This window comes from Vespa velutina, chromosome 10 (genome assembly GCF_912470025.1).
Source record: "Vespa velutina chromosome 10, iVesVel2.1, whole genome shotgun sequence".
In the NCBI taxonomy this organism is placed as follows: domain Eukaryota; kingdom Metazoa; phylum Arthropoda; class Insecta; order Hymenoptera; family Vespidae; genus Vespa; species Vespa velutina.
Window position 1 is genome coordinate 6,570,015 of NC_062197.1, and position 16,299 is coordinate 6,586,313.

General features: G+C 27.1%; 3 protein-coding genes across 11 annotated transcripts in view; 1 reads left to right on the forward strand and 2 right to left on the reverse strand.

The window, feature by feature from the left end:
• LOC124952319 (acyl-CoA Delta-9 desaturase-like) overlaps positions 1-4,349 on the forward strand; it is a 19,227-nt gene extending 14,878 nt beyond the window's left edge. For 4 of the 5 annotated variants that reach the window (XM_047501998.1, XM_047501996.1, XM_047501997.1 and 1 more), the window contains exons 2-6: positions 500-723; positions 1,039-1,169; positions 1,314-1,519; positions 1,620-1,805; positions 1,886-4,349. In XM_047501998.1, the coding sequence (XP_047357954.1) occupies positions 513-723; positions 1,039-1,169; positions 1,314-1,519; positions 1,620-1,805; positions 1,886-2,210 (1,059 nt within the window). In that variant the 5' untranslated portion in view covers positions 500-512 and the 3' untranslated portion in view covers positions 2,211-4,349. Of the gene's footprint in view, positions 1-213; positions 405-499; positions 724-1,038; positions 1,170-1,313; positions 1,520-1,619; positions 1,806-1,885 lie in introns of those variants that run through there. The other variant, XM_047501995.1, reaches the window with a different exon arrangement.
• Positions 4,350-4,992: 643 nt separating this feature from the next.
• Positions 4,993-16,187, reverse strand: LOC124952322 (acyl-CoA Delta-12 desaturase). Of its 3 annotated transcripts, none has more exons than XM_047502011.1 (6): positions 14,871-16,187; positions 14,515-14,645; positions 14,236-14,441; positions 13,926-14,111; positions 13,076-13,263; positions 4,993-5,219 (listed from the first exon to the last, which is right to left on the reverse strand). In XM_047502011.1, the coding sequence occupies exons 1-6, from the start codon at positions 15,013-15,015 to the stop codon at positions 5,098-5,100; spliced, it is 978 nt and encodes a 325-aa protein (XP_047357967.1). In that variant the 5' UTR covers positions 15,016-16,187; the 3' UTR covers positions 4,993-5,097. The 3 variants fall into 3 exon arrangements, with proteins under 3 accessions (XP_047357967.1, XP_047357966.1, XP_047357968.1); XM_047502010.1 differs by lacking the exon at positions 4,993-5,219 and having other exon boundaries at positions 12,849-13,263; positions 14,871-15,016; positions 15,231-16,187; XM_047502012.1 differs by lacking the exon at positions 4,993-5,219 and having other exon boundaries at positions 12,849-13,263; positions 14,871-15,016; positions 15,161-16,187.
• Positions 5,744-10,158, reverse strand: LOC124952321 (acyl-CoA Delta-9 desaturase-like). 3 transcript variants are annotated; one of them, XM_047502007.1, is made up of 6 exons: positions 10,118-10,158; positions 8,185-8,408; positions 7,805-7,935; positions 7,317-7,522; positions 7,031-7,216; positions 5,744-6,950 (listed from the first exon to the last, which is right to left on the reverse strand). In XM_047502007.1, exons 1-6 carry the CDS (start codon positions 10,141-10,143, stop codon positions 6,626-6,628), a joined length of 1,098 nt encoding a protein of 365 aa, XP_047357963.1. In that variant the 5' UTR covers positions 10,144-10,158; the 3' UTR covers positions 5,744-6,625. The 3 variants fall into 3 exon arrangements, with proteins under 3 accessions (XP_047357963.1, XP_047357964.1, XP_047357965.1); XM_047502008.1 differs by lacking the exon at positions 10,118-10,158 and adding an exon at positions 9,938-10,046 and having other exon boundaries at positions 5,745-6,950; XM_047502009.1 differs by having other exon boundaries at positions 5,746-6,950; positions 10,015-10,148.
• Positions 16,188-16,299: the final 112 nt, after the last annotated feature.

The window sequence follows — 16,299 nt, forward strand, 5'->3', positions numbered from 1 at the left end:
AATATACTATTCATGGTGAAAATAGAATTCTTCATATATATACGTACATACATGTGTGTGTCATCTTAGAGTTAAAAAATTCATATATTTGAAAATAAATGAGATATCGGTTTTTACCATCCGACTTTTGCTTGTCTCGGACCAGAGAAGCCAAATCCAAACCTTCACGATGTCACATAAACCGTATACTTGCCTGCATATTAATTATTAAAAACAAGAATACGAATTATGAGACAATCTATTATAATCGTCAGACAATTGCATTATTTATTTGAAAGAGTGGAAGAAGAAGGTATCCGGATGTACAATATAAACAAATTTCTATGGATTTATTCAAAAAAAGAAAAAGAAAAAAAATATCGCAGACATAACGAGAAAAAGAACGAATTTACACGTTTAAAAATGTAAATACGTTCGATATTTATTTATATGTGTTGTTTTATAGTATCTGTCTTACTTAATTTTCTTTTTTTCTTTTTTTTTTTTTTTCTCTCTTAAGGATAAACTCAACCATGGCACCGAATATCACAAACAGCCCTACGGGAGTTTTGTTACAAGGGGAAAAAATAGACGATCAACCAGTCGAAATAAATAAGGAAAAAGAAATATATAAAAGGACTATAGTTTGGAGAAATGTTGCAATATTTAGCGGTCTACATATCGGTGCTATCTATGGTGCCTATCTTGCACTTACATCTGCCAAATTGTTAACAACGCTTTTCGGTAAGTATGCACATACGCACATATTTTCCATATCTCCCTCTCCATCTCTCTTTTTTCCCTCCCCCTCTCTCCTCTTCTCTTTCTTTTCTCTTTCTTTTCTCCTCTTCCCTTCTCCCATCATGTTACGTTCTTTTAGATTATTCATAATATTATATGATATCCGCGGAATTAAGTAAATTTAATATGATCAAAAACATATGATACAAATATTTTTATGATTTCGTAAGAAGATTATAATGTTATTTTGAAATTTCAACGAAATAAAGATACATATATATTTGCAACATATAGATTATATATTATTACTTTTTTCAGCTTTTATACTATACCAATGCTCAGGTATTGGTATCACAGCAGGAGCTCACAGATTATGGGCGCACAGATCTTACAAAGCAAAGTGGCAACTTCGATTAATTCTTATTATATTCAACACTATGGCCTTTCAGGTAAGAGATTCGTCTATACAATAGATTTGTGATTGAAATATATTTAACAAAAATATTAATAACAATAAACTAATATCTTTTCGATTTTATCAAACAACCATCGCTCGATAAAGATGATTAAAAATTGATCTCCTTTTGCGGCAGGATGCGGCTATCGATTGGGCAAGGGACCACAGGGTTCATCATAAATATAGCGAAACTGATGCGGATCCACATAACGCAAAAAGAGGATTCTTTTTCGCTCACGTAGGTTGGTTGCTACTCAGGAAACATCCGGATGTTAAACAGAAGGGTAAAGGAATCGACATGAGCGATCTTAAAAGTGATCCCATTATCGCCTTTCAGAAGAAGTATGGCCGCTTTTACAATATTTTTATATATTTTACATTTATAGAAAATATGAGAATTTAAGTTAAACGAATAGCTATTATAAGGAGATTAATGTTTCAGGTACTACTTCATTCTGATGCCTTTGATGTGCTTCATTCTGCCAAGCTTAGTACCTATATACTTTTGGAATGAAACCTTCCTCAACTCTTATTTCATTTCCGTAGTATTTCGTTACGTCTTCACCTTAAATACGACGTGGCTAGTGAATTCTGCCGCTCATCTTTTTGGCAATAAACCTTACGACAAGTTAGTTAAAGCCGATGGATTAATATACGATGATTAATTTTAACAAATGGTTTTGTAAATGTTGATATTGTTGTTTATAGATATATCAATCCTTCCGAAAATAAAGGAGTAGCAATGATGGCATTGGGCGAAGGCTGGCATAATTATCATCACGTATTTCCATGGGATTACAAAACTAGCGAATTGGGTAATTACAGGTATAATATCACAACCGCGTTCATCGACTTCTTTGCGAAAATAGGTTGGGCCTATGATCTAAAAAGTGTCTCGAAAGATACAATAAAATCGCGAGTACTGAAAAGCGGTGATGGTACTCATGATGTTTGGGGTTGGGGCGACAAGGATCAAACACAAGAAGAGAAACAACATGCCGTAGTCACGTATAGTTCGACGAAGGATCAATAACTGTTCTCTCTCTTTTTATCCTCTTCGCGCTTATTTGTTTTTCCTCTTTCGAGAATATCCTTACATTCACTCAACAAAACTAAGAGTAATTCGTAAATATGAGTTTATTATTCCCTAAACAATAATCTTTATTTTATGATTTCCCTTGTTCTTCTCTTCTTTTTACATACAATTACGTTCCTCTTTAAATTACATAACTTGAATGGTATGTGATAAATTATAATTTTTATTACTGAGTGGGTGATCTTTGTACCTGTGTATTAAATTGAATTCCAGTAGTGCATATAATTCACCAACGGAAAGATAAAAAAATCCGTTGTTGCGCAACGAAAGTCTCGACTTTGAAAAATTATATCCAACAAATTTCGAAGATTTTGATACGACTATTCTCATTACCGATACGATTCTAATAAATACGTCAATGTAAAATGGGCATGATCGCTTTAATAACATTCAGAATTTCACAGATGCCTTTCAAAACAAATAACGCAAAGAAAAGTCAGCATTTTCATTCTGGGAACTACTTAAGTTATATTTCATGTTTTTGTTCTTGTTAGTAAATTAGCGATACGGTTTCTTCGTTTTCTTATTATTATTGCGTAGTTTTTATATAGGGGAAAAAGAGGAAGTATGCATATATATATATATATACAATATCAATATTTAAATTTAATACATTTATTAATACCAATTTTGGGCAATTGTTTTAATGTTATTACTACTGGAAACTTAATCAAAACGATGATTATATAAGAATATTTCTACAAATTACAATGTAATTGCAAAAGTAGTTTGTTTTTGTGCGTGTTTAAGTCATCGATGAATTATTTCGTAAAATAATTCTCGTATCACTGTGCTCATTTTTTTCAGTAATGATAATAATGAAACAATAAAAATGAATGATGGAAAAAAGAAACATTAATTAAACCACGGTGATGAGTTGTAATTGTTAATCATTAAATCCAACTAACGATTAATTTACTTATATTGTGTGAATATTCTTCGTGAATTTATTGTTACTAAAAATTATTTGATATTTGAAAAAGAAAATTATAAAGTACGTTTGAACGTATGAAAAAAGGATATATAATAAATGTAAAAATTTATAGACGTCCGACGCACAGAAACGCGTGTTTATGTATATATTAATATATACACAATTATATATATATATTAATATATACATAATATACACAATATTAATATATACATAATTTATTTAGTTAAGATTCTTTTTATTCAGAGTACTCGGAAAATAATCAAGTAATGCGGTAAGACCATTTCGTTTGTTCGTAATATTTTCGAGATATCTTCCATACTAATAAACGTTTCATTTGTTTTATTAAATTTTATTATTAAGGAAAATATTACAGAACAACTTAAGATATTGGTTGCCATTAAAAATTGCTATAAACTTTTTAAGGTTTATTTTCAGCAAATTTACGAATTAAATTTTGTTGGCTTTCATTATTCTTATATTAATATGTTCAAAATATTTGCTTAAAGAAGATTTAAGGGAAAAAATATTATATGTAAACGTTTCATATAAAGTAAAATTTAAAAAAATACTCTCTCAATAAAAATTATTCGTTTTGATAAAGAAATAAATGCGGTACAGTTTGATAAAACTGTAACAAATGTTGAAATAAGATCGAAGATAATAACAAAAGGATAAACTATTTTATGATCGAAAAATGTAATTTTACTATTATCTTACCGCATGGTTAATTCCGTAATCTCTGCAATTTTTGATACATTTCTCAACTACGTTAATTTTAAGCATTAAGAGTGAATAAATAGGCGAAACATTGCGCAGTATATAATTTTTATTTGTATCTGGTATATTATTATTCCAGGCGTTCCTTATAAACTCTGAATCTCGCTCAGGAACAACGTTATGTCAACAGTATATGTTTTCCATTTATTAATACAAATTTAGTACTAATCGCGTAATTATTATAAACAAATATTTCGGTATTTTTATGTCATGTCAAGTCGAAAAATAATGTTAGTTGTAAGAAAATTAAACACGTATCGAGTAATTTGAATAAACTATCGTTATTTAATCGAAATTGTGATAAAGTATCAAAGATACCAATCATTAATAATAGTAATAATATTAAATGAAAGTATATAGAATTTGAACAAAAGATTTATTCATTTTTTCCTTAATAACGTTCATGTTCCTCTTTTTATCAAACAAAAAAAAATAAATAAATCTAGTTGAACTTATATAAACAGCTAATAAGACAGAAGATACAAAGATATCGTTGACTAATCCGAGCATAGATTCAGAATAATAAAAATAAGAAATAATCTTTTGTTACCGTTGCCATTGATCTGTGTAATCATAGATTAAACATATCATTGACTCTCATAAGAATAGATACAAGGAACATAACACTTTATCGACCGATCATTTCAAAGAGTAATTGAAACAGCAACATTTTTTAATTCTTTGCACTTTATAGGCGTTCTATGGTAACAAGTCTTGTACTCCCAGATATTTAAGAATTACAAAATTCCTGTAAAGAAATCTTAGAGATGGTGATATGTTATATTATAAAATTTGTTGGGGTGTAGAATTAAATCTCGTATACAATACAAATTTATTTTCAAGTATATTTATGTAATTTGTAATAATTTTAGAAAATTTAATAAAAGGAAAATAAATATTTAAGAATAAAAAATATTTTTTATTAAATACATTTATATATATATCCTAACAATAAAATTAAGAATGATATTTTTCTGTTTAGAACAAAATTGATTATTATAAACGTCGATAATTAATTATTCTTTAAAAAAGTTTTCTTATGTAATTAGTTTATTAACATTTAAGTTGTCTAAATTGTATAAACATATAAAATACAAATACTTCTTTATATTAATGAATAAAACGTAGGTTTTCTCGTTTAGCTTCGTTTTCGCTTCGCTTTTGTAATTCAGTTATCGCCTCTTTCAATGTAATGCTTTTACTCCCAAATTTGTGAATAATGTTTCTAATATCTTCCGTCGACGTGATATTAAATAATTTTATGAACTCGAAATTACGCCAAATTTTAATCATCATTAAATCCTTTATTTTATTTCCCAAATTTCGAATTTTTCCAATTTCAAGAAAGAAGATAATAATAATTGAATAAATAAAATTTGATTACATAGAAGATTAAATTGTCATCGATTGGAAATCTATAAAACATCGATTAATTTTTTTCATTGTTGTTGTTAAATATACTTAAAATACATTTGATATATCCCGTGATAATGAGCCTTGTACAATGGACTTTGTGGAAATAAAAATAATATTTTAAATTACAAAACAAATAAGAATTTCTTTACCCTTAAGAATAACTACAAACACTTAAGTTTAATTTTTTCCAACATTGAGTATTAAATTCTTTTTACTCTCAATAAATTGTATTAATATTTTAATATATTTAAAATATTTGCTTAAAAAAAATATAATAGAAAAATGTTACATGTAAGTGTTTCATATATTTTGAAATTAAAAGTACTTATTTTTCAATTATATATCATTCCATTATATACCGATCATGGCACCAATTATTACAAGTAGCCTAATAGGAGTTCTTTTCTCCAAGGAAAAAGAAATATATAAGAGACGTATTGTTTGGAGAAATGCCGCGATATTTAATGGTCTACACATTGATACTGCTTACGGCTCTTATCTCCGACTAAATTGTTAACATCGCATTTTGATAAGTATGCACACATGCACAAACTTTATTTCTCTCTCTCTCTCTCTCTCTCTCTCTCTCTCTCTCTCTCTCTCTCTCTCTCTCTCTCTCTCTCTCTCTCTCTCTCTCTCTCTCTCTCTCTCACTTCCCCTTTTGTCCTAACGTGTTACGTTCCTTTAGATTATTTTTGATATTATATATAATACCCATCAAATTAAAAGCAAATCAGTACATATTTTCTCACGATTGCATAATAAGACTTTAATGCATTTTGAAATTTCAACGAAATAAAAAAACATATATATTATTATTTGTTTTTTTAGCTTTTTTAATTGACCAGTGCTCAGGTAGGTATTGGTATCGCAGCAGGAGGGCGCAGATTATGAATAAACTATTCATAAAGCAAAATGTTAAACTCCGATTAATTCTTATTACATTCAACCTTTGAGGTTTGAAAGACAATCTAATAGTCTATTCGATAGATTATTCTATCTATAAATTATATTGTTATGAAATTATGTCAAGGTTACTCTATTATCGTGAATAAGAAAAGATGAGGAAGGGGAGAGGAGAGAAATCGTAACACAAAGATAGTTGTATAGAGAATAATAAATTCATGATCGTGAATTACTTAGTTTTGTCAAGTGAATGTAAAGATATTTTCGAAAGAGGAAAAACAAATAAGAGCGAAGAGGATAACAAGAGAGAGAACAGTTATTGATCTTTCGTCGAACTATACGTGACTATGGCATGTTGTTTCTCTTCTTGTGTTTGATCCTTGTCGCCCCAACCCCAAACATCATGAGTACCATCACCGCTTTTGAGTACTCGCGATTTTACCATATCTTTCGAGACACTTTTTAGATCATAAGCCCAACCTATTTTCGCAAAAAAGTCGATGAACGCCGTTGTGATATTATACCTGTAATTACCCAATTCGCTAGTTTTGTAATCCCATGGAAATACGTGATGATAATTATGCCAGCCTTCGCCCAATGCCATCATTGCTACTCCTTTATTTTCGGAAGGATTGATGTATCTATAAACAACAATATCAACATTTACAAAATCATTCGTTAAAATTAATCACCGTATATTAATCCATCGGCTTTAACTAACTTGTCGTAAGGTTTATTGCCAAAAAGATGAGCGGCGGAATTCACTAGCCACGTCGTATTTAAGGTGAAGACGTAACGAAATACTACGGGAATGAAATAAGAGTTGAGGAAAGTTTCATTCCAGCAGTACATAGGTATTATACTTGGCAGAAAGAAGCACATCAAAGGCATCAGAATGAAGTAGTATCTGAAACATTAATCTCTTTGTAATAGCTGTTCGTTTAACTTAAATTCTCATATTTCCTATAAATGTAAAATATATAAAAATACTGTAAAAGCGGCCATACTTCTTCTGAAAGGCGATAATGGGATCACTTTTAAGATCGCTCATGTCGATTCCTTTACCCTTCTGTTTAACATCCGGATGTTTCCTGAGTAGCAACCAACCTACGTGAGAGAAGAAGAATCCTCTTTTTGCGTTATGTGGATCCGCATCAGTTTCGCTATATTTATGATGAACCCTGTGGTCCCTTGCCCAATCGATAGCCGCATCCTACCGCAAAAGGAGATTAATTTTTAATCATCTTTATCGAGCGATGGTTATTTCATAAGATCGAAAAGATATTAGTTTATTGTTATTAATATATTTCTTCGACGATCGGCTAATAGCTAACGAAAGATTTTTAATACATACGAATAAATCTTATATTATGTTAATTAAACAATCCATTTTTTCGCAATAATATAATTATTTTCGCGATAAAATAATTCATAGCAATTTATTTGTATTGAAATACAGGAAATCTATTGAATAGACGAATAGATTATCTTTTACCTGAAAGGCTATAGTGTTGAATATAATAAGAATTAATCGAAGTTGCCACTTTGCTTTGTAGGATCTGTGCGCCCATAATCTGTGAGCTCCTGCTGTGATACCAATACCCGACCACATGCTAAGTAAGATACCTGAAAAAAAATGGATGTAATATATATGTATTTTTATTGAAATTTTTTAATGTGCTAAAATCCCGTAACAGAATCGTTAAAATAATCGTTTCAATTGGTTGAATGTGTTCAATATTCATCATATAAAATCTTTTTAATCCGTAAATGTGACATATAATATTATGAATTGAGAAATGAGAGAGAGAGAGAGAGAGAGAGAGCGAGAGAGAAAGAGAGAGATAGAAAATATGTGCATGTATGCATACTTACTGAAAAGCGTTGTTAACAATTTAGCAGATGTGAGTGCAAGATAGGCACCGTAGACAGCACCGATATGTAAAACGCTAAATATCGCAACATTTCTCCAAATTATAGTCCTTTTATATATTTCTTTTTCCTTGTTTATTTCGACTGATTGATCATCTATCTTTTCTCCTTTGAATAGAATTCCAATAGGGCTACTTATAATATTCGGTGCCATGTTTGAATTTATCCTTAAGAAAAAACAAAATGGGCAAGAAAATAAGAAAAAAAAATATTATAGATATAGTAAATAAATATCGAAGGAAACTATGTTTCTAAATAGTTAAATATTAAAATATGACTAGTATAATATATTATGGTTTTTTTTCTCCTCATTCTTTTTATTATTTTTAAAATTTGATATCCATCGACATTATATAAGATAATTAGATAATTATATCTTTTAATTATCTTTTATCAAACATCATATAATAAATACAATATAATTTAATATATTACAACTCATTTTTATTACTAAAAAATGAAATAATAAGTGGCAATTAATAATAAATAATAAGTGCATTTTTCAACTTCCTCAATTCTTCGAGAAAGAAGAAGAAAAGAAGAAAAAAAAAGAAAGAAATAGAAAGAGAATGAGAGATAGAGAGGGAAAAAGAAAAAAACGATCGAATTGTTTTACGTATTGTTTTTTGATCGGCCGAGAAATTTGTTTACATATTGAAATCGAAAATATGAAAAATTACTTTTGATTTAAACGATTTATAATATAATTAATTATAAATAATAAGTAATAGTAATAAATAATAAGATCGTTTAATAATCTATCAAATTAAATCAGATTTACAATAAATAAATGATCAGGTCACGTACGGGTTATATAAAATGTTTGATGCACAATAATATATTAAATTTTGTAGAACAGACATAAAATCAGTTGTATGTAAAATTGATTTATAGATATTCAATAAAACGTGGGAAATTTGCATAAATGTATTCCAAAATATAATTCCATTGAAATTATATGCTTTTAGATTTTTAAAGTTATCCGTTTGGTTATTGTATTCGTGAAAAAAAAAAAAGAAAAAAAGGAGACAGAGAATGAGAACAATGAAAGTTCTAATATCATTGTTCCATATGTACTCACAAACTATGGCTTTTTTTCCATTCTAAAATAACAGAAAATTTTCAAGATTCAAGAATAGAAAAGAAAAAAGGAAATTCTTCTCCATGATTTTCAGGAAAATAACGAATCTCTAATAGAGAAAAATTATAATAAACTCCAAGAAATGGATATGCAGCGAGAGCCTTGTTTTATTTGCCGATAGATAAAGGAATTTAGAAAATATATGTAACAGAGTTATCTTTTTGTATATATAACTATGTATGTAGAATGATTATTGAATGAAATTATTTGAAGTCGTTAAGAAAGAAAAAAGAAAAAAAGAAAAAAAGAAAGAAAGAAATAAAAAAATATGTTTTACGAATAATGAATATTACAATATTCACCGAAATAATTAATAATTGACAAATTTCACTAGCATTTAGTTAACCATATATGTTCCATATACGATAACACTGTTAAATACGTTTTTACGAATTTATACGAATATATCTCTTTATCTTTCTCTCTCTTTCTTTCTCTCTCTCTCTCTCTCTCTCTCTCTTTCTCTCTCTTTCTCTCTCTTTTTCTCTCTCACTCTTTTTGCTTCAAAGAATTTTGTGAATTTTAAATATCACAACGATAATTATGATGAATTACCTCATAAATTGGATGAATTTTAGGAGATACTGATTGGATGGTTGGTTAAATGAAATACAACTCTTTAATTTTGTTACCTTATCGAAATTTCTACTTGATCCTGTCGATCCACTCTTTTACTATGATATTCACGAGTATCGACGATCGATTGAATGAAATACAAGTCCTTAATTTTATTACCTTATTAAAATTTCTACGACGATCATTTTTCACCTATCCTTTCTCCTTCTCAATCCTTCGAGAAAGAAGAAGAAAAGAAGAAAAAAAAAGAGAAAGAAATAGAAAGAGAATGAGAGAGAGAGAGAGAGAAAAAGAGAAACACGATCGAATTGTCTTACGTATTGTTTTTTGATCGGCTGAAAAATTTGTCTACGTATTGAAATCGAAAAAATGAAAAATTACTTTTGATTTAAACGATTTATAAATAAAAGGAAATGAAATCTGCTATTGCAGGTTTTATTTTATAACCCAATAGACTATATTAGAACTATTCAATAATATTATTAATATTATTTTGTATAATTAACCAATATTATTTCTTAATTAAAATATATGACTAAATCAATGTATAAATTAACGAGGAATATAAATGTATAAAAAAAAAAAACGCATAATCCCGTTTAAATTTGATCGTACAAAATGCTGACGCAACCAACTCTGTATATGGAAATTGGAAAATAAAAAATGCGATGAATTTCAACTTTGACTCTACTTCCTTTTTATGCACGTGGACAATGACGCAACGAATCATTCGACATGACCATATGTGGTCATGCTTTTTTTTCGATAAATTAAACAAAGATGAGTCAATAATATTATTCATCATGACCGATATCTCATTTATTTACATTATGTATAAAATCATAAATAATTAATTATTTTATTTAATAAAAATTCTCTTCGATAAAAATTAAAATAATTTTATAATTTGACAAGTTATAAAAATTCGATTAATTATTAAAACGGATCTCGAAATTCCAATTCTAAATCGAGTAAGGAGAAAATTGAATTATGTTGATGATAATAACATAATCGTATCTATAATTATGATAACATTAAAATAGTTATATCCTAATAATATTGAACAATTCTTGTATATATTTGTATATTTAACGATTTCGAATAGGAGAAAATGATTTAGTTAAATCACAAATTTGAGGGAAATTTATTTAGACAGTTAAATAGTGACAAAATATAAGTGACATTGTTCTCTTATTATTCGAAATATATGAAATTTAACTATGAAAAAAATAATGACAATTACTCCGATAACGCGACAGATGAAGTAATTAAATAGGAAGAAATTTTTATACCTTCAGCCATATTAACCAAACGAAATATGTTCACATATTTCACATATTGTTCACATAGGTTCACAGTTTTTAATAATAAAATCATTTATTTTTAAACATAAAACATTAATAACTTCTCGATACCTAAAAGAGCCATATGAAATTTTGGAAGACAATATCGCAGACAAAAAGTTATAGAAAAAATTGTTTATCATACGTCAGCCCTCTTTACCAACGGCTACTTCATCAATATATATTTCACGAAGCTATCAATATCTTAGATTTAAATAAAAAATACTAGAATTTTTTATTGAATATTTTGACATTAATCATTGGCCAATTCAATATTATATTATATTTTGTTCTTTTTTCTTTTATTGAAATAAAAAATATTAAATACTCCAACAATATTTATTGGCCAACTTAATAAATTAAATATTAATATTAATAAATGTATTAAATAAGCGTTATAATGACATATGTGTAAAGAAAATGATTTTAAGTACCTGTTTTGAAATAATTGCCATGCTTTCCATATTTCAAACCAATAAACGAACTTACATTAAATCAAAAGATGAAAGTTTTAATTAAGAAATTTAGTTTATAAAAAGTACAAGAAATGTATTTCACGTAGAAGAAATTTTTTTCAAACATTTTGATTAGATTGAACTTCGTTATGAAGAGAATAATGATATTCATAATTTTTCATACTTTATTTATGTTATGTGACGCGTGATACGATGATTCTAATAGGTGATATAATGATATAAAATGATCTTTTGGTAAATCGTTTTTACACGATGACGCGAAATTAAATTTATTATATAAATGAAAATAAAAGAATAAACAAGGAATCAAACAAATTGATATTCCTAATACACAATTTTCTATTTTTCATAAAAGTTTTTGTTTATAAAATTAAAAATGATGATTTTCCACTTTTTCGTTATTATTATATCCTCTTCTAATAATCTCCAAAGCTTCAAACGATCATTTAATGTAAATAATTACGATAACTTATCCTCTTTTGTTTTTTCATTATATATATATATATATATATATATATATATATATATATATTTATTTCCACTTTTTTATTTTCGCAAAAAAGAAATTGAAACAGCTCAATTATCAATACCGTGATCTTTGTAATTTCTGATACACTTATCAATTCCTTACTATTGTCATTTATCTACGTAATCATAAATTATACATATCAATGACTCTGATAGATATAGACACAAGAAACATAATTTTGAACATTTTTAAATCCTTTGCACTCCATGAGCACTGCTATAGCGACAAATATAGAAAGTACAATTAAATCTTGTATTTCTAAATATTTAAGATCTACAAAATTCCAGTAAAAAAACATTGTAGATGGTGATATGTTATATTTACAAAATTTGTTGGGGTGTAGAATTAAATCTCTTATACAATACAAATTTATTTTCAAGTATATTTATGTAATTTGTAATAATTTTAGAAAATTTAATAAAAGGAAAATAAATATTTAAGAATAAAAAATATTTTTTATTAAATATATTTATGTATATATCCTAACAATAAAATTAAGAATGATATTTTTCTGTTTAGAACAAAATTGATTATTATAAACGTCGATAATTAATTATTCTTTAAAAAAGTTTTCTTATGTAATTAGTTTATTAACATTTAAGTTGTCTAAATTGTATAAACATATAAAATACAAATACTTCTTTATATTAATGAATAAAACGTAGGTTTTCTCGTTTAGCTTCGTTTTCGCTTCGCTTTTGTAATTCAGTTATCGCCTCTTTCAATGTAATGCTTTTACTCCCAAATTTGTGAATAATGTTTCTAATATCTTCCGTCGACGAGGTTTTAAGTAGACTCACCAAACCAAAATTACGCAAAATTTTAATTATTACAGTACCGCATCCTTTATCGTATTTGCCAAATTCCGAACTTTTCCAATCCCAAGGAAGAAGATAATGATAATTTAGCCAATAAGATTTGGTAATGTAAAAGATCGAATTATCATCGACTGGAAATCTGTAAAACATTGATTAATTTTTTTTTTATTGGTATTATATATAAATGGTATATAAAAAACGAGCGCATTCGAACATCAGGGCTTAATAAAGGAAGTTATAAATATATTGAAGATAATAACCATCCTTCTAATTCACCCTTTAACTCCATTAATTGATTAAGTAATATTATGTTTTGTATTTTAAATTATGTTCTTTCAAAGTACTTCCTTCTTTCCTAGTATTCGAATGAGCCCATTTTTTTTATACTCTTTATAACGATATTTGTCGATATTCGAATCTACCCTCTTATTTGATTCACATGATCGTAATATAACTACGTCATAAAAAAAATAGTCAAAAAAATCGTCAGAGAATTTATATAAATGAAAAATAAGACAATACTGATTCTATAATTTTTTCGTAACTATATATAATATATATTATAAAACAGAAAAAGAGAAAGAAAGAGAGAGAGATCATTATCTTAACATTCGGAAGTTTATATATAACATCACAGATATTACAAAAACGATAACTTTCTATTTGATAAGACGACTTATAAGTACTTAAATTCAATTAACACGTATACCATCAGAATCAATCATAATGGTACCGTGACTTTTTGGCATTTTGAAAAACAGCTTGTAAAATAATCGTATGATATATAGAATGGACATTAACTTGTCTCCTCGTTTAAGACCCCATACCAAGATGGCGCTGTTCACCATCTTAGATACGCTAGAAGTTATAAGCAATCGTAAAAATCCCATAATAAAGATAGAGTTCTGGGCGCTTTCATTCCAATATTTCATAGGCACGAAAATAAGAATTACTAATGTTACCGGTATGACCAAACTCCAATATAATCTAAAAAGAAATGTTAACGATTAGACATAACTAATAATAGTCATTATTAATAATAATAATAATAATAATAATAATATATATATATATATATATATAGTAAATAAATAATTAAAGTGACGCTTACGATCTCTGAATCAAAACGGAAGAATCATTTTCGATGTCTCGCATGTCTATTGTTTTTTTCAATTCCTCTTCCTTCAAATTTGAATTCATAATATAGCTGATAAAATAACTGTACCAAAATCCTTTATTACTAGAATACGGATCTTTATCAGTATCATAATATTTATGATGTATCCTATGATAACGAACCCAGTCATACAAAGGACCCTATAGAAATAAAAATAATATTTCAATGTCAACTTAATTTTTTTGTTTTATATTATTTTTCACTGACACTTACAACACCAGCAACAGTATGAGCTATAAGGAAAAAATATCTAAGAGGTATTAATGCTTCGAATGTTCTATGTGCATAATATCTATGAGCGCCTACGGTTACTCCAAAACAAGCGATCGATATGACAAAAATGGCTGAAATCATTTACGGATTTGTTATATTTTCGAGATATTTTGTTCATATATTCTTGTGCATGTAAATATAAACAGAAAGTAACATCGAAACTTATTTCGATTCGATAATGAATATAAGATGATTAGAATAATTAATGATAATAATATCAATATGATACAATTTAAAATATTATTATAATTTGTGATGTTATTTTCTATTTATAAAAAGATGTTAATAAAATTTACCAAATAGCACTGTCATCCATTTCGCTTCGGAAAGTAACAACCAAAATCCATAGACACCAAAAAGATGAAGATGAATATAAAATAGCACTAAAATCCAATTCATTTTCTGTATTCTCGAAACATTTTTCTTTTCATTTGTTGACATCCTGTCGTTAATCAATCAAAAATTAAAACAAAACAAAAATATATATATATATATATAAAATATTTTTATTGGAAGATTTGTCAATAAGAACGTATATTGATTTTTTTCGTTTTGCAAAAATAACTAATCGTTTCGTTTTTCTTACGAGGGGGGGCGAGGGGGACCACACAAAAACCAAAATTAAATATACGAAAAGAAAAAAGATGTTATCGTACTCGGAAGATCATTCGAACCGTTGGAAGTTTCGAAGAAGACTGAAATTATCGAAAAGAATTCAACATGAACTTATGTAAATTAAACTTATATATTTAACCATTAATCTTCATATCATTTCCTGTATTTCAAAAGCATGCCATGATTGTGTTAAAAATCTATTGTTTCTTTCTTTCGTACAAATAAAATACATTCTTATTTTAAGATTTTATAAATATTAAATATATATTTTCATTAGCATCTACTTATTATGTTAATATAATCAATAACTGTATAATGACATGACAATATCACAATATTGAATTAAGTTTCATAGTTCTACAAAAACTTAAAAATCAAATAGAAGTATTGAAGAAAAGTATTATCAATACATACCACAAGCACACACAAGCACGCACGCGCACACACTTTGATTTATATAAAATTATTGAAAGTCTGTAATATAAATTCTATATATTTTAAGATAGTGATCATCAGTAATCATAGATTATCAGTTCGAGGTAAATATCACGATAATTTACACATTAAAATGCGTTTCTACTTGTTGCATATTCTAGTATCGTTATATATCATTATTGCGAATCATTCTTGCATATAAAAACAGAGAATATGGTTTGTTCTTTGCTTGTCCATATTGATACGCGACGGTGATATGATATGATATGAAAATACGTAACAAGTGGATACGCACTTTTAGAATTCACACGAGTATCGGTTACCACGAATGTTTATGTTTCATATTTCATAGTGATTGTCACTCATGAAAATATTACAATAATAAAATGAAATTAAATTTTCGTAATGAAATTTATCAAACCTATCTTACAAAACTTATCAATCAATAAATAATTTGTTTTGATTTCATTTATAAATAATGGAATGAAAATCATTATAATCATTTCCTTTTTTTCAAACAATTTATAAAAAGTAAGATTCGTAAATATTTTATTATAATTACATGCATACCGCGTATATATATAATTTGTGTACTTATATTTTATAAAAATCATATATATATATATATGTATATATATATATATATATATATATATATATATATATCTTTTCATT

Excerpts from the sequence above, each read along its gene's own strand:
- LOC124952321 (XM_047502007.1), bottom strand. The coding sequence starts at position 10,143 with ATGATCGTCGTAGAAATTTTAATAAG. Across the intron at positions 7,523-7,804 it reads TCAACACTATAGCCTTTCAG|GATGCGGCTATCGATTGGGC; the intron begins GTAAAAGATAAT and ends CTTTTGCGGTAG. Across the intron at positions 7,217-7,316 it reads ATTATCGCCTTTCAGAAGAA|ATACTACTTCATTCTGATGC; the intron begins GTATGGCCGCTT and ends TTAATGTTTCAG.
- LOC124952322 (XM_047502011.1), bottom strand. The coding sequence starts at position 15,015 with ATGTCAACAAATGAAAAGAAAAATGTTTCGAGAATACAGAAAATGAAT. Across the intron at positions 14,646-14,870 it reads ATGGATGACAGTGCTATTTG|CCATTTTTGTCATATCGATC; the intron begins GTAAATTTTATT and ends AAATGATTTCAG. Across the intron at positions 14,442-14,514 it reads CTCATACTGTTGCTGGTGTT|GGTCCTTTGTATGACTGGGT; the intron begins GTAAGTGTCAGT and ends TTATTTCTATAG.